Source organism: Macaca nemestrina, chromosome 17, assembly GCF_043159975.1.
Source record: "Macaca nemestrina isolate mMacNem1 chromosome 17, mMacNem.hap1, whole genome shotgun sequence".
Taxonomy (NCBI): Eukaryota; Metazoa; Chordata; class Mammalia; order Primates; family Cercopithecidae; genus Macaca; species Macaca nemestrina.
This window is the reverse complement of record NC_092141.1, coordinates 6,704,412-6,730,236: the sequence shown is the minus strand read 5'-3', so window position 1 is coordinate 6,730,236 and position 25,825 is coordinate 6,704,412. Positions and strand designations below refer to the sequence as shown.

At 54.2% G+C, this 25,825-nt stretch overlaps 1 protein-coding gene across 1 annotated transcript in view; it reads left to right on the top strand.

Annotated features, from left to right (window-relative positions):
• The first annotated feature begins 8,372 nt into the window (after positions 1-8,372).
• The window catches only part of LOC105472870 (PITPNM family member 3), a 104,009-nt gene continuing 86,556 nt past the window's right edge, over positions 8,373-25,825 (top strand). The window contains 1 exon segment of the mRNA XM_011726437.2: positions 8,373-8,488. Within this exon segment, the coding sequence (XP_011724739.2) occupies positions 8,467-8,488 (22 nt within the window). The 5' untranslated portion in view covers positions 8,373-8,466.

Below are 25,825 nucleotides of genomic sequence, written 5' to 3'. Positions count from 1 at the left end.
TACCGACACAAGCCAGGGACAGCTGCCTACCTCTCCATGGGAGGGTGGGAGGAGGGAGCCTTGCGTTTGAACCCTCTTTCAGTCCCAGTTGTACCACCAAATGCCCGGTTTTTGACCTCCCCACCCCCATTACCCAGCACTGAGCTTCCCCGTCAGTACAGTGAGGTGCTGGGGTTGGATCCCGTGAGCAGGTTCGGGAGGGCCTTCCTCCGTGCCAGGTTCCAAGTCCAGGAAATCCTTCCAGCTATTCTGCTTCCTCGTCTGCGCAAAGGAAGCCCCCACCCATTTGAGACTCCCTCCCCAGGTGCTCTAAACCTGAAAACAGAGAGCAGTTGTGTGCCCCTCCCGGTCCATCATTGTCTCTACCCCTCACACCTCTCTCCCTCTCTTGCATGACTGAAGGTCAGGGCTTCCCAGGAATACTTTCCTTTCCGCCTTTGCCTTCCTGCCTTTAGAAATCGATTTACATAAAACAACCAGAGTGGATTTCTGGAACTGCCTCTTCATTCACCAGCGGCCCTTCTGGGCCAAGACGTTTCCTTGATGGACTGTGTCCTTCAGCCGGTAATTTAATCGGCACCTGCTTGGTGCAACGTCTCCCACGGTGGTTTACCAGGAGCAGCCCAGAAAGGGAGGTTTCCATCTTCATGAAAGGCTGCGATGCCTGGAGTCCCCAGAGTGTCCTTTCACTCAGCGTGTAATCTAGTATATCTTTAATAAGTGGAGTCAATTCAGTTTCAAAACCCTTGTAAAATTCAGCCTTTTAGTCATTCTGACCAGAAGCATTCAAATTGCAATATGAATAGATAGCCCCCGCAGCCCTGAGAGATCTGCCCGGGATACTAAGTTGGCAGCCACAGAGGAGGGAAGCATTGATAGCCTCAGGAGGCCCTGCCCAGGCCAAGGCAGCTGCCTCTGGGCCCTGGAGAATCCTGCCAACTCAGCTCCTCCCTTGCCTCCTCTACTTGCCAGGGCACCTCGTACAGGGAGTAGGAAAACCATAGGATCGTAGCCAAGCCGCAAAGGCTCTGGGAGACCGGTGAGTCTAGCAGGTTCGCCGTATAGACAAGGAGGGGCTTGCTTTGGTGAATTGCCTGAGGTTGCACCAGCTCTTAGTGGCAGAGCCTCAGCCTCTTGGTTTTCTGTGTCTGGTTTTTGTCTTATTTTTTCCTGTTGTCTTCTTCTCTCGTGGCTAAGGCAGGAGTGTGGACATTAGAGGGACTGGGTTTGAATACCTGCTGTACCATTTATTAGCTGTGTGACCTAAATACTTGCTCTTCCACTTATTAGCTGTGAGGCCTCCCTAAGCCTGTTTCCTTATCTGTAAAATGGGAATGGTTCTAAGAATCCCCCGCTCCTAATGTTGCTATAAGGATTCAAAAAGGAAACACATGAAAAGCACTTAAAACACTTCCAGGCACATAATAGTCACTCAGCGAATAGATATTCCTGTTATTCTTCTGGTTGCTATTTTTCTTAGCATGCTGTTGTACAGCAGGAGAGAAGTAGAGCCAGCAGGAAGAGCTTCCCAGCTGGTAGAGTTAAAGAACTGGAATGGCCTAATAAGTGAAGGGGTTTCTCCCCTACAAGCTTTAAGCCAGCAGAGGTCTGAAGGTTTTCACAAAGTCCGGAATCGGGGAGAAGGAGGGAAGGACAGAAGGACCCTTTTTTGTTGTTGTTTTGTTTTTGTTTTTTGAGACAGAGTCTTGCTCTGTCACCCAGGCTGGAGTGCAGTACTGTGATCTCGGCTCACTGCAACCTCCGCCTCCCAGGTTCAAGCGATTCTCCTGCCTCAGCCTCCCAAGTAGCTGGGATTACAGGTGTCCGCCACCATGCCCAGATAATTTTTGTATTTTTAGTAGAGATGGGGTTTCACCATATTGGCCAGGCTGGTCTCAAACTCCTGACCTCGTGATCCACCCGCCTCCACCTCCCAAAGTTCTGGGATTATGGGCGTGAGCCACAGTGCCCAGCCACCATCTATTATATCATTGTTTTACATGATCCGATTGTGATTTTCTGCCCTTGTCCAACACTGTTGTGTTAGTAATCGGGCAGCTTTCCCCCCTTGATCTGTCTGCCTTATCATCTACCACTGTATTTGATTTTCTGAGTTTTGGAATCTGTCAGAAACAAACAATATTGTGTGTGAGGCTGGGGCAGGGGAGGGGCACGGCTGAGGTCAGCGCCTCTGGATTTGCTTGTTCCTGGGCCCCTGGCGCTGATGGGAATTTGCAGGAATGCAGACGCAAAGAGCCCATCCTGCAGAGAGGTTTAGATTTTCACCCAGTTTCTAATTTTAATTTGGTCTAAGTGTAACTTGAAGACAACTGGGCTTGCTTGGGGCCAATCTCAAGTCTTGACAGCAAACAAGCGCAAAACGCAGATCCAACTGCAAAAGCTTCATGAGCGAGATAAATGGTTGCTGACATTTTTGGAGGCAGATAGGAGGGTCCACAGCAGAACCTATTGGGCAGCCTGGTTAAGCTCTTTCTCCATAATTCCTCTCCTTACAGCAGCTGGTAGATCTCTCCCTGCCTCTACCCTACCACCCCTCAGCCTCTCTAGATCCCTCTCCAGAATCCCATCCACCAGCCCACCCCATTCAATAAGGCAGAAGAAAGCTACACAGCAACTGAGAAAACGAAATCTAGGCTTGGGCCTCAACTTGTTTCAGCATCTCATATAAAAATCTGGGCCGGACGCGGTGGCTCACGCCTGCAATCCCAGCACTTTGGGAGGCCGAGGCGGGCGGGTCACCTGAGGTCAGGAGTTCGAGACCAGCCTGGACAACACGGTGAAACCCCGTCTCTACTAAAAATACAAAAATTAGCTGGGTGCGGTGGCGGGCGCCTGTAATCTCAGCTATTTGGGAGGCTGAGGCAGGAGAATTGCTTGAACCTGAGAGGCGGAGGTTGCAGTGAGCTGAGACAGGGCCATTGTACTCCAGCCTGGGTGACAGTGCAAGACTCCATCTCAAAAAAAAAAAAAAAAAAAAAAAAAAAAAGATGGTGACTTTCTCTGGGTGACAGGGCAAGACTCTGTCTCAAATTAAAAATTAAATAAATAAATAAATAAATAATCTGATGAAGTCCAATTCAACAGGTTCTGCGGATGTCTCCAGACATGTTTTGAAAACACAGCAGACACATACATGCCAAGGGCAGCTCGGTTGGGGAGACCCTAACCCAGCAGTGCTAGAGGAATTAAAGGCACATACACAGAAATATAGAGTGTGGAGTGGGAAATCAGGGGTCTCACAGCCTTCAGAGCTGAGAGCCTCAAACAGAGATTTACCCACTTATTTACTGACAGCAAGCCAGAGATAAGCATTGTTTCTATAGATTATAGATTATAGATTACCTAGAGGTATTCCTTACAGGAAACAAAGGGATGGGCCAAAATAAAGGGATGGGTTGGGCTAGTTATCTGCAGCAGCAGCATGTCCTTAAGGTACAGATTGCTCATGCTGTTGTTTGTGGCTTAAGAATGCCTTTAAGCGGTTTTCCGCCCTGGGCCAGGTGTTCCTTGAGGTGGGCAGATCACTTGAGGTCAGGAGTTCAAGACCAACCTGCCTCAACATGGTGAAACCCTGTCTCTACTAAAAATACAAATATTAGCTGGGCATGTATTCCCAGCCACCCGAGAGGCTGGGGCAGGAGAATCGCTTGAACCCCAGAGGCGGAGGTTGTAGTGAGCCACCATTGTGCCCCTGCACTTCAGCCTGGGTGACAGAGTGGGACTCCATCTCAAAGAAAAGTAAAAAAAAAAAAAAGAAGCACACACTAGATAAGCCACAGCCACCAGCAGGGAGAAGGAAAAGGAGGAGGAGGAAGAGGAACAGGAGGGGAGGAGGTGGAAGAGGAGGGGAGGAGGAGGAGGGGGAGAAAGAGGAGGAGGAAGAGGAGAGGAGGAAGAGGAAGAGGAGGGGCAAGGAGGAGTACGAAGAGGAAGAGGAGGGGAGAAGGAGGAAGAGGAAGGGGGGAGGAGGAGGAAGAGGAAGAGGAGGGGAGAAGGAAGAGGAGAACAAGGAAGAGGAAGGGAGGGGGGAGGGGAAGAGGAAGAGGAGGAAGAGGGGAGGAGGAGGAGGAGAAGGAGGAAGAGGAGGGGAGGAGGTAGAGCAAAGAGGAGAAGGAAGAGGAGGGGATGAGGAGGAGGAGGAGAAGGAAGAGGAGAGGAAAAGGAGGGGAGGAGGAAGAGGGGAGGAGGAGGAGGAAAAGGAGGAGGGGAGGCGGAAGAAGAGGATGAGGGGGAGGAAGAGGACGAGGAGGAAGAAGAGGAGGAGGAAGAGGAGGAGAAGGAGGAGAATGAGAAGGAGAAGAAAGAGGAAGAGGAGGAGGAGAAAGAGGAGGAAGAGGAGGAGAATGAAGAGGAGGAGGAAGAGGAAGAGGAAGAGGAGGAGGAGAGGGGGAGGATGAGAAGGAGGAGAAGAGTAGTAGTTCTGGATGGAAGGGCATGTTCCACTCAGTGTTCTGGGTGCTGGGTGGAACTGGGGGCATCCTGGGGCAAGAAAGAGCTGGTGAGAAGAAACCAGCTACTCTCAGAGCGATTCTGGAAGGCTCCAAGGAAGAGCAACTGTGTCTGGGACTACTTTTGTGATTAGAGGTGGTTCCTGTGGCAGCGGACAGCAACCATGAGACTTTACAAAGCATAGGAACCAGAAAGGAGGGGGTGAAGAAGGGTGCAGAGTCAGGCTGGGAGCACCTCAGGAAGAGGTGCTTCCAGTGGTCCAGGTGAGACATAGTGATGTGATATTGACCGGGGAGTGGGACTCAAGGATAGAAGGGGCTGTGGAAATTCTGAAGTGGGAGTGAACACTCCTAGCTGGGTGCTTGTGTTTGGCCTGGGAGGATGGCCTCTCTTACTTGTCCATGTTTATCTCATCCTCTTGGCTTTGGCCCGTGGTCCTGGCTCGTCAAGGCCATGGTGAATGGCCATGCTTCTGTCCAGTCTACATGAGCAGCATCCTTCTTATGCAGCTTATTCTCTGTTGTGAGCACTTTTGCTGAGATGCTTGACATAGCTCAAGTCCTGGAGGGAGGTGGAGGCCCCGTCCACTGGGGTCCATCAGGGAGTGGACCGGGGTAAGCCGCTGGACCAGGCTATCATCTTGCTCCTGACTCCCTTTGTTGTTTACAAAGTTACCATCAGAGAGCTGGGCAGCAGCTGTGCCCCAACCCAGACCCAGAAGGCACGGCAATGCCCAACTCCACTAGTCGTTATAACTGTTGTCCAAATAGGAAACGAGCTTTGCCTGGCATGACTAGCTTTCGGGGGGCCACGCTGACTCCCAAGAACTGTCACTTAGCTTTCCAAGTGCTGACACCAGCTGTCCAGGCTGGATAGCCAGGCCTGGGGTCTGTCATGTCAAGGAGTTGTCTTGCAGCCAGCTCCCACTTCCTACCTGCCTGGAGCTTTCCAATCTGTTCACATCTCTGCACACGTCCTCCACGGCCATTGACAGGATGGGCCCCCGCTCACTTTTACCGGTTCTCTGGGTTAGAATGCTTGCCTGGGCCCGGGAGCAGCTGGCCACTGTGAAGGCAGGAGCAGAACAAGCTGTGGTCAGAGGAAAGGGCCTGGGTGCCAGGTCTCAGAGAAGGGATTCCGTCTGAACTCCTGGCACAGTAACTGGTCACTGGGAGCTGGGAGGCCCTGGAGGCCCTGGCTGGCTCCTGCCTCTTTCTTCCGGGCAGCAGAGGTCAGCGTGGCTAAATTGCTAGTTATCCCTTTCTTCAATTAAGGACAATTCTTCTGACGCAGGAAGTTAACTCCCACCAGTTAATCTAATGGCCTTGAGTCCTGATGTGTTTGCTCTGTCAGAAGGCTGGGCTGGAACTTCCTTGGCAGCTGGTAACAGTCAGTGCCTTCAGGAGCTGCCTTGGGGGCAGACAGAGGCTGGGGTGAAGGTTTAAAGAGGGGAACCATGGATCTGGGCCTCTGAGTCGTGGTTTTCGGGGGACAGATCTGGCTCACTGTCTTCCCATCTGAGAAGTGGGGTGTGGAGTGGTCTGGAGAGATGATTTCTGAAACTCCCATCAACTTGGCACCTCCCCTTAACCGCTCCACCCAGGCCCTCCTGAGTGACTAGTTTAGGGTTTGTGAGGACTAAGTGGTGGGAGGGGAAGGGGTCTGGGTGCCCACCCAGGAAGCATCTGTCAGCAGGTGTTTGCCCATGTCTGTGTGTACGAGTGTGCCTACACACACCCATGCATGCTTCCCTGAGCACACACAAGCACACACGCATACATCCCATGCACACATACCCAGGCACACACACAAACACGACGTGAAGCTGTGCGCAGAAGCAGGAGGGCCCCTGATGCCCTCTGGTCACTGCTGCTGCTGTGAGCCAGGGCTAGGGAGGAGCCCAGGCCCGGGCGTGTCCCCTCTGTGGCAGGCACATTGCTGCTTCTGCAGCCAGTGTTCTGTCTCCTGCGTGACCACTCACGCCTCCAGACCAGGTGGCCAAGCCTGGACATTGTCCAGGCCATCTGAAGTGCCTCCCGCTTCAGGGAAGGGCGAGGCTAGTGAGGCCCATCAGACAAAGCACAGGGGCCTGAAATTGAATCCCCCATGACCGCAAGCACTGAACTTTCTCAGCCCCCACCTCCTTATGTGTACACTGAGCATAATGCAGTGTAGCTGAGAGAGTACATGAGGGTAAATACCACCTGTCCAATCAATAGTCCTTGCTATTCTCATCCCCACTCCCATCCCCGTAGTGGGGAAAGGCTGCAGAGTCCATTCCTGCTCTCCCAGCTGGTGACCAATGGCAGGTGCCGGTGAACAGCGTTGGATCCAGGAGCCCAGAGCTTCGGAAATTCCACATCTATTGGAGTTGGTGCTGTCATCTGGCTCTAGGATCCAGAGCTCTTGGAACTCTTGGGTTTCCTGGGAGATGAACCCTGGCAAACCTGGATGGTGGTTCTCCCTGGGTGAAGCCATACTAGGGAGTTTGGGTAGAGGGCCCTGGGAAGCCCTGGTTTTGTCGGGTGAGGTGTCAGAAGGCAGAGCAGAACTCATGGATGGGACATGTGGGATACAGATTTCAGCTCAAGCGAGTAAGAACATTCTTAATGCCAGCACTGGCCCCCAAAAAAAAAAAAAAAAATTAAAAAAAGGAAGAACTCTCACTTAAGATACTGAGCTTCCTGTCCTTGGAGGTAACAAACCAGGAGCTGAAGGACTGCTTAGCAGGAATCCTGTGAATGGAGTCAAAACCCCAGAGGAGGAGAGGAGGCTCTGGACTGAGAGCCCCCATCTAACCCCATGTGTGCCCTGTTTCCATAGAGGAGTTTGCGCGACCCTGGAGCCTGGACCATGGATGAAATTCTCCAGTTGACCTTTTCCCTGTTAAGTGGAGTGGGACAGGGTGGGTTGGGTGCCTGGCTATATAGACGGTAACTGGGCTTCAGCCTTACCAGTTTCTGGGGGGAGGCAGGGCACCGTCTCAGTGGAAGGTTGCTACCTCTCAGGCACCGCCAAATACGATTGGCCATCTCCTGCCCTCTGTTGGGGCTGGACTGTGGATCCCTGCTGCCCCTAAGCAGAGCTCATAACCCAAATCTTCGTGGCCCACGAGGCCTGTCCACTAGCATCCCTGCATCCCGGTTTGGGAAGTGGAAGGCGGGTACTGCTCACCACCAGGCCACTGGGGTCCACAAAGCCTGCCCCAGCCTGGAACCCAGGTGGATGTGCAAGTGTTTTACTTACCCCTTGAGGGTTAAAATCACGGGAATCCCTTCTCTTTTGAGGTTAGGTAAGACGCTATAAATGATTCGGAGCCCCTGGAGTGGGGGCTGATGGAGGGGGTCCCTCTCTTGTCTCTGATCCCACAGCGACTTTCCTCTTGGCTTCGTGGGAGCCTCCCTGGGTCCCTGTCCTCCTTCCTCTCCCCGTTCCCTCTGTCCCTCTCTCCCGGAGCCGGGCTCTGGGTCTCTGGTCTCCTCTGAATTTCTCTCTCTCTCCCTCTCCCTCGGCGTTCTGGCCCTAGGAGCGTCTCTCTCCAGCGCTGTCTCACAGTCTCTGCGCCCCTCTCCCAGTCCAGGGCCCCGTCTCTGTCCGGCCCGCAGTGTCTCGGGCTGTCTCCGCGTCTCTGCGCCCCTGGGCTGCCGCCCCTCGCGCGCTGCGGTTGCCTCGCGGGCCGGAGCGGAGCGGGCTGGAGCGCGGCGGCCGCGGCCCGGGGCGGGGGTGCGGGCCCGCGGGGGCGGCGTTGGGCGCCTTCCTTCGTCAGTCCCTCCCCGGCGGCGCGGGGGGTTGGGGGGGCGCGGCCGCCGCTCGGCGCCTTTAAGGGAGCGGGAGGGAGCGGCGAGGCGGCGGCGGCTGCGGTGGCGGCAGCCGAGGCGAGCGGGGCGGGGGCGCGGGCGCGGCGCTCGGAGTCCGTTCGGGGCCGGAGGCGGCCGGGGCCGGGCCCGGGAGGCGCGAGGAGCGCGGGTAGCGCCGCCGGAGCCCGCCGCCCGGGACATGGCTAAGGCGGGCCGTGCAGGTGAGGGCGGGCGCGGGGAGGGCAGGGCCGGGGCCCGGGGGAGGGACTCGCGCGTCTCGAGGAGGGGCCGCCGGCCCAGGTGAGCCCCTCACGCAGGTGGGCGGAGGTCCTGGGAGGGCGGAGGGGGCGGTGGCGGGGCTGGACCTCCTGCGCGTGGAGAGGGGGCTGTGCGCGCCCCCAGTCCTTCCTGCGCCCCCGGTCACCTCGCGGGACACTGCGTCCCCCTCTCCAGGGCCCCGCTGGAAAGGGCCAGGTCTGCGGCGCCCCGGGCCAGTCCCGCCGTTGGGAGCCCTCTGCACCCTCCGGAGGCCCCGGGCAGACCCGGGCTCCCCCACCGAAGGGGATGTCCCGTGGCCGCCGCTTCGTCCCACACCCCCAACGCAAACCGGGACGCGCCCCCTGGTCCTGCAGCTCTCTCCATCCAGGACGCCACAACCCCCCGCGCCAGCCCCCGTCACCAGCTCAGTCCAGAGACCCAGATTCCTTCTCGGGAAGAAGGGGAGCCCCGCGCCGCCCCGGCAGCTGGCCGCCCCGCCCCCTCCCCCATCGACCCTGGGACCCAAAGCCTCGGCTGTGGAGGCCTCTTCTGGGGTCCCGTGGGTTCTGCCCTCCCCCAGGCTCAGAAGGTGTAGCCCGTGGTTTGAGGGAGCTGGCATTAGTCATTCGTTCATTCATCCAGCCCGACGTTCATTCACTAGCATCTGCTCTGTGCCAGACCCTGAACTGGGCACCGGGGCTCAGGCGGACTCAGCCCCCCTGCTGCGCCCATGCTGGGGAGACCCAGGCCCGTGACTCATCGGGCACACTCTGGGCCCGATGGTGCCTTGGGAGGCGGGTGGAGGATAGCTGTGCCCACAGGGCCGGCTATACAGTAGGCGGCAGCAAGCCTGGTCTCGGCAGTGCCTCTTGTGAGGCTGGTGTGTGAGAATCTACCGTGAACTCACAACCAACCCGTGACGTTGGCAGGTGCCATGCTGTCCCCCAGGACCGGGTTCGACGGTGAAGGAATGGGTGTGAATTCACCCGTATGCACACTGGGTGTGAATACCACCAGGCTGTGTGTCAATCCACCCCCACGCACGAAAGCTGCCTGGGACCCTGGGCTGGGGACCCGTCTCTCTGTGCAGGCACTGAGTCTGTAAGATTTAGGTGCCTGAGAATGCACTCCCATTCTGTCCCCAGGGAGTCACCCCTGTCGGGGTGGGGCCGGTTGTGTGAGACACAGCCAGTATGGAACACAGCTAAACAGCCTTCTCACTCCCCTCCCTTTTCCCCTCCTGAGGGAGGCACTGTGAGATGACGCCAGGGAGGCTGAAAAAGGCTTCTTGCCTCCCTCTTCCCTCCACCATGCCTGGGTCCTCACCCACCCCGACTCCTTAAAATGGCCCGTAGCAGGGCGTGTGTTCCGTCCGCTGCCCTACTCTGTGTGTGCGTGTGTGTGTGTGTGTGCGTGCATGCACCTGGACGCCGTGAGCACAGGTCACCTGCCAGGACACTGTCTTCACAACAGCAGTGAACAGTTCTATGTACTGCTTGTTCTATGTACTAGGCAGGATGCTAAGCTCGTCACTGCACTGTGATCCTGGGAGCAAGGAATTGCGACTCTCCCCCTTTTAAAACATCTAGAAACAGATACTCAGAGAAATAGCAGTCTCAAGGTGGCTCAGAGGGTCTGAGCAGAGCCTGGACTCACAGCCAGGTCTATTGGACTTGAAGGACTCTCTCCGTCACTGCCCTGATAGGTGACCCCCTTACCAAATGGGGGTACCAGTCTCAGTCCCTCTGCCTGAGCCTATGGGTCCTTTGGTCCCTGGGCTGACAGTCTGTGGGAATTTGTTCCAGTGACAGGTGGAAAAACGGCCCTGCTCTGAGCATCGATGCCTCGTGCTGTTCTAACATTTTTTTTTGCTGCTGCAATTTCACGCTTGGCCCTTTCCCTCGAGGCAACACAGATCCACCACGTCTGTGGATCCAGTGCCTGGGCTCCTGCCCCCCACACTCAGCAGTCACCCCAAGGAGTCTGGTTACCTCTCCCTTCTCAGCTGTCCCAGGCTCCTCTGCATTTTGTAAATGCCCCTTCTCTTTTTCTTTCTTCTTCTTCTTCTTTTTTTTTTTTTTTTTTGAGACAGAGTCTCGGTCTGTCTCCCAGGCTGGAGGGCAGTGGCTTGATCTCGGCTCACTGCAACCTCCGCCTCCCAGGCTGAAGCGATTCTCCTGCCTCAGCCTCCCGAGTAACTGGTATTACAGATACCTACCACCACGCCTGGCTAATTTTTGTGTTTTTAGTAGAGATGGGGTTTCACCATGTTGGCCAGGCTGATTTTGATCTCCTGACCTCAAATGATCTGCCCACCTTAGCCTCCCAAAGTGATGGGATTACAAGTGTGAGCCACTGTGCCCGGCCTCCCTTCTCTTCTTGAGGCTCCTAAGCCTATCGAATCGAAAACAACACATAGTAATGTGGGCATGAGAATCACATATTCCCCATTGGCAATTGGCAACATCTGTGAAGAATAGATTGGTGAGCTTCAGAACAGAGGGATCCCTTGGAGGTCAGGAACCCATCTCTTTCTTCACAGCTGGGGAAACTGAGGCCCAAGGAGACCATGTAACAGAGAGAGGGGTGGCTGTTCAGTACCACCTGCCTCGGATGGGCAGACTGATGGGCAGGAATGATCAGGCCTTCACTCTGGGGGATGACATGGGAACAAAGGGCAGCTAAAGGCCAGGAGTGGAGGCTGTGGCACCTGACCTGTGAGTGAGGGGTCTGCGCCGTGACCTTCGAGGTGTTCCCTCTAGAATCTGGCCAGTAGATCACCCACGGAGAGAAAAGACAGAGCTTTGGGCCCCAGGGCTGCCATGGTACCTGACTTTAGGTCATCACATGTGGTCTAGTGAATAATACCCCTGGAGTTGTGCAGTGCACAGCCTGAGCAGCAGGTCATGGCTGTGCCAGATTTGTGACACGGCTTGTGTCAGACAAGAGCTAAAGGGAGGCAGTGAAAGGACTTTCACACTGCCAGGAAAATCCAGGTACAAGAGAAATTGTTATCAGGGCCCAGAGAGGATGAGATAAATCTTGAGAAGATGAATCCAGATGGGTTCCAGTTCTCAATCTCTAGGGGAGGTTTCAGTTACACAGACAGGTATCATTTATGGTGGCCCCAGTCTAGCCAGCGACAGGGAGGTGGGGGCAGGGGTGGGGAGGATTCAGAAGCTCTGTGTAGGAAGGGATAATTTACAGTACGCAGCTCCCCATGGAGCAGAGAGGCCAGTGGGTGGCTTGAGACAATGAAGGCTGGGTTTCTCTGGGAGATGGGCCCTAAAGGCTAGCAGAGTTTGGATAGAAAGGTGGCCAGGGGGCTGGGCGCGGTGGCTCACGCCTGTAATCCCAGAACTTTGGGAGGTCGAGGCGGGGGGATCACGAGGTCAAGAGATTGAGACCATCCTGGCTAACACGGTGAAACCCCGTGTCTACTAAAAACACAAAAACAAAATTAGCTGGGCATGGTGGTGGGCGCCTCTAGTCCCAGCCACTCGAGAGGCTGAGGTGAGAGAATGGTGTGAACCCAGGAGTCAGAGCTTGCAGTGAGCCGAGATTGTGCCACTGCACTCCAGCCTGGGCGACAGAGCGAGACTCCGTCTCAAAAAGAAAAGAAAAGGAACGTGGCCAGGGGCCAGCGTGCAGGTGGGGGTAATGGCTTGAACAAAGGCTAGGAGGATGGAAGGGAGGAGGCGCATGTGTAAATGTGGAAGGACTGCTATGGGTAGGCGTGGAGGGTGGGCAGGAAGGGCCCAAGAGTAAAGAAATCTGTCTGGCTGGAGTGGAAGAGTGCAGAAGGTCAAAAGGAACTCCAAAGAGCATGAAGACAGGAGTGCCGGGGTATGACTTGGGTGTTTCGACAGATCCCTCCGGCTGGGACGTGAGGGCTCCTGGGAAGCTGGAGAGAGGCCAGCCGGGTGGAGCAGCCTTTGTTGGGAAGGGCTGGTTCTGATGCCTGCCAGCCACACTGCCCCTCCCTTCCTGTCTACCTCCCCGTGTCCCTCCCTCTGCACCCCAACAGGCTGCCCCTCTCTCCCACTGGGAGAATGCGAGTTTTGGGGTGGGGGCAGGTCCTCAGGCTAGGCAGGAGCAGAGTGAGCAGCCTAGAGGGTCTTGGCACCTCTCAGGCTGGGGCAGGAATGTCTGCAGAGACAAAGCCGAGGCCACGGGGCTGGGCCTCCCGGGCCGGAGGAACCAGTTTATTCTCCTCTCAGGTGTTAGCCTCTGCTCTGAGGGGTATTGCTGGCAGGCTTCCATGTGGCAAACCTAGTAATTTGAGTCAGTAAAGTAATGATCCTACAGTGTTCGGATGGGAGCGAACATTTCCATACTCATGTTCCAAGTCCTCCTTAACAATGGGTCGCTGAGGGCCCGTGAGGGGTAGGTATTTAGCCAACGTCACAGAAGAAGGTGATGGCAGAGCCTGGGTTTCCAGAGTGTGGACTTTGCTCTGCTGAGTCAGCCTCCTTTGGGGTCCTCCTGGAGTGGGGTGTGTGCTGTCACATCCTCCCAAAGCCAGACCGACCTTCTCCTGGGCCCCTTACTCTGTGGCTCCCAGGGGCAGGGACTAGTGGCTGGGAGGAAACATCAGGAAGCTTGGTTTCCACTCAGGGGAGGAAACATCTGGAAGCTTGGAAAAGGGACTAGTGCAGATTTTTTTTTTTAAACATTTTTTAATCCTTTTTTTTTTTTCGTAGAAACGGGGGTCTCATCATGTTGCCCAGGCTGGTCTCAAACTCTGGGCCTCAAGTAATCCTTCCTGCTTTGACTTCCCAAAATGCTGGGATTACAGGCATGAGCCATCACAACTGGACAACGCTGGAATTCTTTTTTTTTTTTTTTTTTTTTGAGATGGAGTCTTGCTCTGTCACCCAGGCTGGAGTGCAGTGGCCGGATCTCAGCTCACTGCAAGCTCCGCCTCCCGGGTTCACGCCATTCTCCTGCCTCAGCCTCCCGAGTAGCTGGGACTACAGGCGCCCGCCACCTCGCCCGGCTAGTTTTTTGTATTTTTTAGTAGAGACGGGGTTTCACCGTGTTAGCCGGGATCGTCTCTCGATCTCCTGACCTCGTGATCCGCCCATCTCGGCCTCCCAAAGTGCTGGGATTACAGGCTTGAGCCACCGCGCCCGGCCAACGCTGGAATTCTTAAATCTTTGGGGAGGTGCCAGGGGATTTGAGGCATGACTGAGAAACTCCCAGGCCTAGGGCACTGATTGCTTTACTGTGTATCTTGGGACGGGCATTGCATTCTGCAAGGAGATGGTAAACTCACTTTCTCTGGTCCCCAGTGGGAAGGCTATGGTCAAACCATACGCCAGTGTCCAGACTCCAGGCTTTTCAAAAGCTTTCTTTTGCAGTCTAGTGTGTACTAGAGCTTCGATGTGCCTCATGTTCCTGAGCAAATATGCCGGCCTCTGTGAAGTCACCTGTCACACCAGCAGACCCGGCAGGTCCTACCCTGAGATGTTTGTTGCCTCTCAGTTCTGGCTGTGGTGTCCTTGTTTGAGCCAAGGATGGTGCAGCTCAAACAGAGAGGTTCCACCTCAAGCCTGTGACCCTGGGCCTGGAACCCCTTATCTCCCATATGAGGCCTCTATGACTTGACCTGTGTTTGGAAGTCCAGTGTGGCAGGACACAGAATACGAGGACATGGCTGGACAGTGTCCCTGCCCCAGCCACTTGCCTGGACCATGTCTGGGTCAGACTGGCCAGAAGCTGTGATGTTTTCTCACGTACATCTTCATATGAGACTTCACGGCTGGAGGTGGCCTGGTGATCTCTCAGTTCTACCTGTTAAGCAGGTTGGGAGACAGAGACCAGACCCTTTCATTCAAGGGTCCTTCTCTGAGGTCTGACATCCTTTCCCCTTCAAGGACAGAGAGAGTGAACTGTCAGAGACCACGGAGGCTTTAGGGATTGGGGACTTCCTGGTAGGACCCAGCTGCCTTCCAGGAATTCTGAGATCCTAGGATCGGGAGTTTGCATGCTGGGACCGATGTGGCTCAGATCTTATAGCAGCTCTCAGCATGCTTTTCTGTCCAATGGCTCAACAGCATCTCTGAGGTAGAGCCAATGTTATTCTCATTTTATGAATGAGAAACTGAGGCCCAGAAGGGTTAACTGTCTAGTTCTGGAATCACACATAAAGTTAGAGGCAAAGCTGGAATTAGAGCTTGTGTCTCTTCTACTGCTGGAGTCAGTATTCGTGGGAGCTAACTTGTCTAACAAAGCAGAGCCCTGGCTCTGGCACTGGTTGACCTTGAACTGCCCTCTTTGGGCCTCAGTTTCCTTATCTGTAAAAGTGAAAGGGAAGAGTTTGGGGGTCAGGATGAGCTTCAGGCTCTTTCCAGCTCCATCCCTGCTCTCTCCTTTTTGGTGGCCTCCCTGGCTGTGGGTTTTACTGTGTCCTGAAGAGGCCTTGCCCCTTCTCAACTCTGACCTTGCATTGATCCTCCCAGACTTGAGGGTCAGTGAATCAATGGGGAGCTGAGGACGTGGACGTGGAGAGCACGTGCCTCCTGGCAGGCCATCACCAGGTCTGCAGCCAGGAGCCTGGAAGGGGGTGGCCAGGGTCCCCAGGGGAAGGACTTGGTGTGGGAGGGGGGAGGAGAGAATGCATAACAAATGAGTTTGGAAATCAAATGAGATCTGAGCTCCCCGCCCACTCCCTCAAATCTCTCTCTACTCTCTCTCTTTTAAAATTCCTGTTTTCTAAAGAGAAAGAAAATGCTAAATTGCACCCCCTTTTGCAAACGGAATAGAGGCTTAGTGAGTCACTCCGGAGGTAAATGCCACCTCCAGGGTCCCACGTGTGCCTGTGGAGGCCTGCACAGCTGTGTGGCCACCAGCCCCCACCGGGTACGTGTGTGGCGAGGGTAGACAGGGGGCAAGAGCCTCTTGTCTGTCCACGACTCTGGAGTGGGAGCTGGGTCCCAGCACTGGGGCCCCACCCAGCCAACCTGCTTCCTCCAGGCTCTCCCAGGGCTGGATTTGTGAGGCTCACACATTCATGGGGCCACAGCTCAGACTGGGCCAGGCTGGAAGCCTCTGTGGTCACTGTCAGGGCTCGATTTGAGGCTAGAGATGGGGTGCAGGGTGTGGCATGTTGGGGTTCAGTCTGTGGCTGGAGTTGGCACAGTGTGAGTGAATTTGGGGCTCCATGGGGTGTAGTCTGTGTGGCCAGGGCTGCGGGGGTTTGCATCTGCCTCTGGAAAGCAGGCGTCTCAGGTTTTGTGAAGCTGCTCTCTCTAGGTGTCTTGGTGAAACTCTTCTCCAGGGCTGGTGAGCAAGACAGCTTGGAGTGAACCACCTACCAGGGGAAGGTTCCTGGGGGCGTTGGGAGCCTCGTCTCTCTCTGGGAGGGTCAGCCTGTTTGTTAGAAGACCTGGGACATGGGAGGCGAGCGAGCAGGTGTTCCTCTTCCCAGATGACCCATTCTTCTGGAAGGAGGGGAAGTAGCCGTCTGTTAGCTGGTAGCAGGGATGCCAAACAAGGGTTGAAAGCAAAAATAGAAACGCGCTGGGCTCTGTCTGGGAGGGGCGTTGAGTTCTGGTGGATCCCAGAGGCCTCTTCTGAGCTGTCTGCTGCTGACACCGTGTTTGCTTGGCTCTGGGTGTTTGCAGAGCACGTCACGTCCTGCACTCCTGCCCTCCTCGGGGAGAGACCTAGGTGTGCAGGATGTGGGACTGTGAGCTCTCGGGGCTGGCAACTGGAAGGCTTTTACTTGTTCTAGAATCTGTGTTTCAGAGATTCTGAGTGTCTGTGGCCGCACCTCACTCATGCACCACTGACCTTTTCTGATTGTTCTGGGTCGGTCCAGATGACCACCCTCCACAGAACTCCTTTTGGCCCCGATGTCACCCCTGTGGGTTCCTTCTCTTCCCCTTGCTCCTACTTCCTGCCCCCCATGAGGCTAGTCCCAGCCGAGCAACTCTGGAATCATCCCTTGTGGTAAAAAGAGCTATTTTCAGCTTTCCCATTACTGCCCAGTTCGAGTGTGTGTGTGTGTTTATCCCTCGCAGCCTCTGTGTTTCCTTCTTGCATAGTATAATCTGGAGCAGCGATGAGAGCTCCGCCTCTGGGGCTCTGGCTGGCAATTCCTGGCACTGTGCTTTGGCACCAAATGGAGGGGCCTGGGGGCAGAGGCAACCTTGGGCTCCATCTTTGCTCAGTTGCAGTTCAGGAGTGGCAGGTGGTATGAGTCGAATCACCTGCAGGGGGTCACGTTGGCTCTTGCTGGCATGGGTGGGGAGCTGCTACCTTCCTACTGTTTGCTCCAGGCTAATGGCAACCTCTGATGTGCTTCTCAAAAAGCTGGCCGTTTCATTGAGGTGGTGGTCTTTGAAAGAGACCCCAGACGGGCGCGGTGGCTCACGCCTGTAATCCCAGCACTTTGGGAGGCCGAGGCGGGCACATCTCCTGAGGTCGGGAGTTTGAGACCAATCTGACCAACATGGAGAAACCCTGTCTCTACTAAAAATACAAAATTAGCCGAGCGTGGTGGCGGGCACCTGTAATCCCAGCTACTCAGGAGGCTGAGGCAGGAGAATCGCTTGAACCCGGGAGGCGGAGGTTGCGGTGAGCCAAGATCACGCCATTGCCCTCCTGGGCAACAAGAGTGAAACTCAGTTAAAAAGAAAAAAAAAAACAAAGAGACCCCAGCATCCTTTGAGGAGTCTGATTCCAACCTGGCTTCCCGTTGCCTGGGTAGGTGCCTGGACCTTGAGTCCCTGTTCTCAGCTCTCTGCAAGGGGGTCCTGGGTTGAGCAGAAGGAATGCCTCCCGCTGTCCTGTCTTTCGGGCTGCCTTCCTGGGGAGCCTGCAGGTGGCAGAGCCTGTCGTGGCACAGTGGCAGGTGCTATGGGGAACTCGTTTTAGAGGGAGGAGAGAGCCTCTTCCTTATGGAACAAGAGTCTGGCGGGACATAGGGGGGACAGCTGGGCCTTGGGAGAATTGTTCCAAATAATTCAGAACTGTTGGGAGCCTAATTGGCAGAGCAAATGAAAGTACAATAGATAGCCAAAGCTATTAATCACTAATTATCTCCTAAATAAGGTAATTAATGGGTATTTAAGTGGCATATTTATGACACACCAGCAGGTCTTCAAAAAGCACATTTTCCCCAGAGCAACTGGTTTGGCCAACTGTGCCCTGCTTGGAGACCCCCCTTACCCCTAGAAACAGGCGGCGTGACAGGAGGCACATCAGTTTTCTTCTCTGAGCTTCAGTTTTCTCATCTGTCCACAAGAATCCTGAGTCCTTTCTTACTGACCTCCCTGGGCTATCATGATGACAACAGGCAGCGGAGGCTGTGGAAATCCCAGGCAACCGTTTGCAATGCCGTACAGAATTATTCTTTTTTTTTTTTTTTTTTTTTTTTGAGACGGAGTCTTGCTCTATCACCCAGGCTGGAGTGCAATGGCGCGATCTCAGTTCACTGCAACCTCCACCTCCCTGGTTCAAGCAATTCTCCCTGACTCAGCCTCCCGAGTAGCTAGGATCACAGGCATGCGCCACCATGCCTGGCTAATTTTGGTATTTTTTAGTAGAGACGGGGTTTCGCCCTTTTGGCCAGGTTGGTCTCCAACTCCTGACTTCAGGTGATCTACCTGCCTCTGCCTCCCAAAGTGCTGGGATTACAGGCGTGAGCCGCCGTGGCCGCCCTGTACGGACTTTAGAGTGAACATATCTTTCACGTTATTTGATACAAGTCCGTGATTGTGCTGGGGGCCGTTCTGTGGCCAGGGTCAGGGCTTGGTCTGTGGCTAGTAGTGTTGTTGGTCTGTGACTGAGTCAAGCTGGGTCTGTGGTCAGGTTCGTGGTGTGGTTTGAGACAGGAGTTGTGGCACGGCCTGTGGCCATGGTCATAACTCAGTCTATGGCCGAACCGAAAGTCGAGGCTGTGGTTGAGGTTGAGGTTTGGGCCACGGCTAGTCTCAGACCTGAGATGCCCTCAGGACAATTCTACAACCTGAAGTCAGCCTCAGTCTTTAAGCGTGTTCCTGGTGGATGGCTGGACCCGCCAGGTTGCCCTGGAAGCTGGATTTCTTCCTGGCTCCTCCAGGATGTTGGCTCCAGATGCTGCGTACTCGGGCGGATAGGCCCTTCCAGGGCTCCTGGCGTGTCCCCTGAAACAGACGAGCACATGAGCTCATCAGTGGCACATATAGCAGTTTGGGAGATAGTTAGGACATGTTTCTATAGCAACCAACCCCCAACCAGCACTGGTTTCCTTCAATAATGCCTTTTTCTGGAAGCAGCTTCTCCTGGCCTCTCATCTCTCCCTGGACAGCCCTACTTCAAGGCTGAGGATGGGCTGGCTGGCCCTGGACTGGTCTGGTCTCCAAATTCACCCTGATCCAGAGAGGAAGCCTGAGGACATTCCCTCAGGGATGCTCCCCTGAGAGGAGGCCTTGCTAAGATCTCCCCTGTGCCGGGCCACACTGAGCTTGACCAGAGCCTTCCCCGTGCCCAGCCCTGACCTGGCGGAGGATAGGAGCCTAGAGAGGATTCCTACCAGGTGTCTGCCCAGGGGAAACCCACAGCCCAGTGGAGCAGGCAGGCCTGGACCCAGTCTGTAAATAGGGACTCTGAGGGACACAGATGCTGGACATGAAGGACACACAAGGAGACAGGCGCCCGGGCTGGCCTCAGGAGCCAAGAAGGACTTCCAGCTGATGCTTCAAGCATCAATAGGAATTGGGGGTGGGATGGGGAGATAGAAGACATTTCAGGCTTCAGGACCTGCAGGAGGAAAGGCCTGGGGACGAAGAGGAGCATGGCGTGAAGGCCCTCCTGGTGGCAATGTGCTGCTGAAGCCCAGGATGCTGGAAGGAGAGGCTGGGAGGGAGAGCAAGTCCTGGCCAGCAGTAGTTCAAGTTTAGGGGGCAGACAAGGCAAGCCCCAGGGAGCTGCGATGGGAGGGAGGAGAGAGGGACTGGCCCCATGAGTGTGGGCAGGGGCAAGCATTTCCAGCCTTTGGGGAGTGGAGAGGCTCCCATTCCAGGGGCCTGAGAAGAAGGAGAGGGGCCTGTCCTTGGAAGCTACCGCGGATGAAAGAACCAAAGAAAAGCTCTTGGAGAATCACGATTTATTATTTTATTTAACACACCCTTTTCTAGCACTGATGGAGTCTCAGGCACTCTGCTGAACCTTTTAAAGTGTTTGTTCATGTAATCCTCACTGCGACACTATGTAAGCATGATTATCCTCCCCATTTTACAGAGCAGGAAACTGAGGCACAGAAGGTTTCCTGTCATTTAGTAAGATCACTAATCGGTAAGTGGCAGAACTGGGGCTGGAAGCAGTCAGGTGGCAGCGGGACGGTGGTTCCCTCGAGGGAGGAGGAGGTAGACGGGAGGTGGGGCTTGACAGTCACCTGCCTGTCCGAGGGAGCCTCGGCCAGGCTGTAGGAAGCACTGCACTCCACGTTCTGTGTTTGGACCTCAGGGACCCCAGGGCAGAGCTGAGAGCACTGAAGTGTGATTCTAAGTGCGTGTGTGTCTGTCTGTGTGTGTGTGTGTGTCTGTGTGTGTGTGTCTGTGTGTCTGTGTGTGTCTGTGTGTGTGTGTCTCTGTGTGTGTGTGTGCGTGTGTCTGTGTGTCTGTGTGTGTCTGTGTGTGTGCCTGTGTGCGTGTGTGTATGTGCCTGTGTGCGTGTGTGTCTGTGTGTGTATCTGTGTGTGTGTGTCCGTGTGTGTGTCCGTGTGTGTGTCTGTGTGTGTGTCTGTGTGTGCGCGCGCGTGTGTGTGTCTGTGTGCATGTGTGTATGTGTTTGTGTGCGTGTGTGTCTGTGTGTGTATCTGTGTGTGTGTGTGTGTCCGTGTGTGTGTGTGTCTGTGTGTGTGTGTGTGTGTGTGAGAGAGAGAGACCATTCAAATGAGCCTCAGCCCTGCCATCAGGCACTGCTCTCACTCTTGGCTCCTCTCCTTTTCTGTTTTTTATTTTATTTTTATTTTTTTGAAACAGAGGCTCACTCTGCGCCCCAGGCTGGAGGGCAGTGGCATGATGATGGCTCAATGCAGCCTCCACCTCCTGGGCTCAAGTGATCCTCCCACGTCAGCCTCCTGAGTACCTGGGACTATAGGCACATGCCACCCTGCCAGGCTTATTTTTTTATTTTGATTTTTTTGTACAGATGGGGTCTCACTTTGTTGACCTGACTGGTCTCAAACTCCTGGGCTCAAGCAATCCTCTCTTGCCTTGGCCTCCCAAAGTGCTGGGATTACAAGTGTGTGGCACCATGCCTGGCCTCCCTCTCCTCTTCTGAGGCACAGATTGCTTAAGTCCATCCAGCATTGGCAGGCTGCAGCTTCTGATATAGCCATAGGCAGGGCTGGGCCTGGGCCACAGGTGGCCACAGGCCAATAGGTACAGGTGCCGGCCCAGTGCTGTGCACCCACCAGGGCCTCGCTCAGGGGCACCTGTTCCTCCCTGGAGGTCTGGAAATTGCACATGTTATCTGAATGTCCCTGGAGTCACAACTGCCAGCAGACACCCATGTGCCCTCCTTTTCCCTGATGCTCCTTACCCTTGAGGAGAAAGTTCTAGATCCAGCTTTACCTGGAAAGGGCTCAGTTGTTTTGGCCTATGTCTCTCCCTTCCTCCCACCTGCCCCAGCCTGGCCAACCCTGCCAACCCCTTCCCTGGAGGCTCGTCTTGTCTTCCCCTCCCCCAGAAACCCTCTGGGCACCCTAGCCGGTCCCTGCTTCTGGGAGGTGCAGTTCCCACTTGCCACGGGACAGACACTGCGGGTGTGGAATTTCGCACGGGCCAGGCCGCCTGCTCCTCTGTTCCTCCCGTGCTCTGTGCAGGGAGCAGTATAGGTCTGTGCCCCCAGGGCTGGCACTTCTGAGGGCAGGGACTGTTCCAGTTCAGCTCTGTCCCCTACTCCTTCCTCCTGGGCACCATCTGGCCCAAGGTCTGGCCCAGGAAGCATCGGCCAATACCTTTGTTCTGCATCTTACGGTCAGGGCGTTCCTCACTGTGAACCGTCTTCCCCTCAGACAGAGTTCCCGAGTACGGGGGTGGCATCTTCTTTCACCTGAGGACTCTGCCCCTGGGCTGGGGCTGCCTTGGGGTCCCTGATATAGAGGAGAACACACATAGGAGATGCCTGTCCATGTGTCTGCCTGTATGTCTCTCTGTCTGCCTATTCCTACGTCCCTGTGTGGGAAAGATGGTCAGGAGGAGCTGTCGACCTGAGCGGGGTCTTTGGCTGCACCCATGCTAGGGAGATCCAGACCCATGACAAGCTCCCGGAGACCACTCTGGACCTGAGTTGGGGGGTATCGGGGCCAGGAGAGGGAGTGGGGATGGCTTCTAGCAGCCCCTCCCACTGAGCAGCCCAGCTGGGAGCTGTGCTGGCATTGCTGGGGTGAAGGGTCATTTGTTTCTCTCTAAATTGCTAGAGGAAGAGTTGGGATATTCCCCTTCTCTTTAATCCTGACTTCACATTTTAAATAAATGTGGGGCTGGGTGCAGTGGCTCACACCTGTAACCCCAGCACTTTGGGAGACCGAGGTGAGCAGATCGCTTGAGCTCGGGAGTCCAAGACCAGCCTGGGCAACGTGGCAAGACCCTGTCTCAATTAAAAAACAAAAAGGGGCCGGGCGCGGTGGCTCAAGCCTGTAATCCCAGCACTTTGGGAGGCCGAGACGGGCGGATCATGAGGTCAGGAGATCGAGACCATCCTGGCTAACACGGTGAAACCCCGTCTCTACTAAAAAATACAAAAAATTAGCTGGGCGAGGTGGCGGGCGCCTGTAGTCCCAGCTACTCCGGAGGCTGAGGCAGGAGAATGGCGTGAACCTGGGAGGCGGAGCTTGCAGTGAGCTGAGATCGCGCCCCTGCACTCCAGCCTGGGCGACAGAGCGAGACTCCCTCTCAAAAAAAAAAAAAAAAGTAAAAATAAATCAATGTGGTCGTGAAGGTGGATGGAAGGAGGGTCTTCAGGAGGAGGTGGGCTGGGCCTTGGAGGACACAGACAGAGCTCTGAGGCCTTGGGGAGGGCCCCTGGCGGCTGCCTGGAAGCCCCTCAGGTGGGTTTACCTTGCCTCAATCGTTGGTCCCGTAGCTGATAAGGCCACCATTTCCAAGTGCCAGGCAGTGGACTGGACGCTGTAGGGGCTGATGTCATTTAAATCTCCTAACAGTGGGGTGTGGATTATGATGCTTGTTTTCCAGATGAGAAAAGCGAGGCTCAGTGAAGTTAACTTGCTTCAGGTCCTAGATTAGCAAGTGGTAACACTGCACCAGATTTGTGTCGTTCCAAAGCCCGTGTTCTAACCTCTACTAAATTTTCACCCGTGGCTGGAGCTGATGTACTTTGTGTGTGAAGGAGAGAGAGAGAGAATTCTGGGAGTGGGCATGCATGCATGATTCTTAGGAACAATATTAGGAAGCGGGGTGGCAGGTAGGTAGGCTCACACTGTCCAAGGAATGCAGGCAGACACACACACAACAGCCACGCAGACACAGGGACAGACGCTCGTGTAACACTAGACACCTCTACGTAGGAATGTCGACATCCATTTAGATTTTCCCACAGACACAAGGATACCCAGATATTGATTTTTTTTTTTTTTTTGAGACAGAGTCTTGCTCTGTCGCCCAGGCTGGGGTGCAGTGGCCGGGTCTCAGCTCACTGCAAGCTCCGCCTCCCGGGTTTAGACCATTCTCCTGCCTCAGCCTCCCGAGTAGCTGGGACTACAGGCGCCCGCCACCTCGCCCGGCTAGTTTTTTGTATTTTTTAGTAGAGACGGGGTTTCACCGTGTTAGCCAGGATGGTCTCGATCTCCTGACCTCGTGATCCGCCCGTCTCAGCCTCCCAAAGTGCTGGGATTACAGGCTTGAGCCACCGCGCCCGGCCCAGATATTGATTTGTAGAGCTGATGTGCAGATGGTTCTAGAACTGGGACAGCTGAGCCCCCCAGGACTGGGGCCCCCATGAGGAGCCAGGGGCAGGCCTCTGGCCTCTTGCCCAGCTGGCCAGCAGCAGGTAGAAGGGTTGCTATTTCCAAGAGAGCAGGCAATGGAGAGAGGAGGAGACTGAGGTCCCCCACCCTGAGCTTTACTGCAGAGGAAATGCCTTCCTGAAACATCCCTGAGGCTCCGTTTCCTTAGCCGTAAGGTGGGGATTCCTTATATCTACTTTGCTAGGCTTGGTTAGGATGACTTTAGCTAATGTCTGAAAAGCAGCTAGCAGACTGCCTGGCACGCTGTACTCACCAAGCAAATCATTTTTATTCATTTACTTGTTTGTCAAACACTTCCTGGCCCTCTTCTGTGTGGGAGCTTTGTGCTGGACCCAGAAAATGCAGAGAAGCGTAGGGCAAGGACCCGCCTCAAGGACGCTGCTTCTGAGCCTTTCCCTGTTCCGGGGTCATCATGCCCATCTGCTCTGACTCTCAGGAACCTACGTGGCCTCTAGCACATCTGACTTGTGGTCCTCTCCCCCAGGAGGCTTTGTGACAGTCTTTGGCATCTGTATTCCCTTCCTCTTGAAGTTTGCAGGTGATAGAGATTGGGCAGTGGGAGGAGCCTTAAAATTCACCAGTTCCAAGCTTCCGTCCATGACAGGTCCTACCCTACCTGGTCAGGCTCCATTTCCCCTATTCCCATCCCCCTTTAATCACTGGCCCCAGCCACATGGGTTTCTTTCTGCCCCTTGGACACACTAAGCTCATGTAGGAATTTCTTTACCCTTGCAGTTCTTTCATCCAAGAAGGCTCTTATCCATGGATAAGTATTTGAAGAAAGACAATGAGTATTTACAAATATATTATTTACATAGTTTCCTAAAGCAAGTAATTTGTAGTTTTCTTATATGATTTTTTAGAGTCTCAGCAGTATTACTGGCTAAACAAGATAGCAAAGAAAAAAATATCAAAACAAAATTTGAAAAATGGCTAAATCTGTTATAAAAGAAAATTTCATAGAAAAAAGTCAGGAAATTGAATAATGCAAAATTCATATCTTCACTATACAGATTCCACTAAGTACCACGTAACATACAAGAATTAACCTTTTTAAGTTTAATTTCACATATTTAAAATGTAGTCATCAAATAACACCTATAATAAGTGGCAATCTCTACCCACAGCCTTGAGTTAGTATTATCTTTTTATTAGTATTTATTTAGTATTATCTGCATGGTCCATCCCACACTTGTGTGTGCATGAGCAGATATGCATACACACAGACACACACACACACACACACACATGCTTAGCATGTCTGGGTTTTCTCATTATTCAGGCCTCTGCTCGCCTGACACCTTTCCACAAAGGTCTTTCCCTCTAACCCCTCCTGAGACACTGCCCATTGCTCTTCTTGTTGGAAATATGACCTTTGTTGTTTTCCAAAAAATCTGCATGCTGGAGGAAGAGCTGCAGTGAACAGTTCCCATGTTCCATCTTAACATATCTGTTTTTACAGGTTCTTTTTATACAAGTGTGTATAACTGAGGTTCCCCGCACCCTAGCACCTTTCCAGAAGTTTGTTGGGCAGCCCCTGCTGGTGGGGGGAAGACCTTGTATACAGTATACATTTAAAAACCAAGGTGGGGCCAGGCACAGTGGCTCATACCTGTAATCCCAGCACTTTGGGAAGCCGAGGCGGGTGGATCACCTGAGGTCAGGAGTTCAAGACCGGCCTGGCCAACATGGTAAACCCTGTCTCTACTAAAAATGCAAAAATTAGCCGGGCATGGTGGCAGGCACCTGTAATCCCAGCTACTCGGGAGGCTGAGGCAGGAGAATCTCTTGAACCCGGGAGGTGGAGGGTGCAGTGAGCCGAGATCGCACCATTGCATTCCAGCCTGGCCGACAATCGCAAAACTCTGTTTCAAAAACAAAATAAAACAAAACACCAAGGCGGGTATGCATTTTGAAAGCAAGTAGAATAATAGTAAACAAGATAAAATATGCATTTGAAAAGAAATCTAAATGTATATTTTAACCACAAAAGAGAGTCACAATAATAAATGGGAGACATTGCGTTAGTTCAGCATTTATAACTACAATAGGTGACAAAGTTCTTTTGATGTCCGAGGCTGAGTTTCCCCACCATTTTCTCTGCGTGGATGTAGAGATCCACACGCTCAAGCCTGTCTATTCTTTAGGCTGTAATTACCACATAAGAGACACTTGAGGAAGGAGGACATAGTGTAGGAAGGGAGAGGTTTTAGGTTGAAATTATCTGGGTTGTTTATTTGACCCAGGCTGGCTTTTCCTTCCCCGCCTGCAGAATGTAAACTTTGTGAGCGTCCAATCCTGTCCTTTCATTCCCCACAGT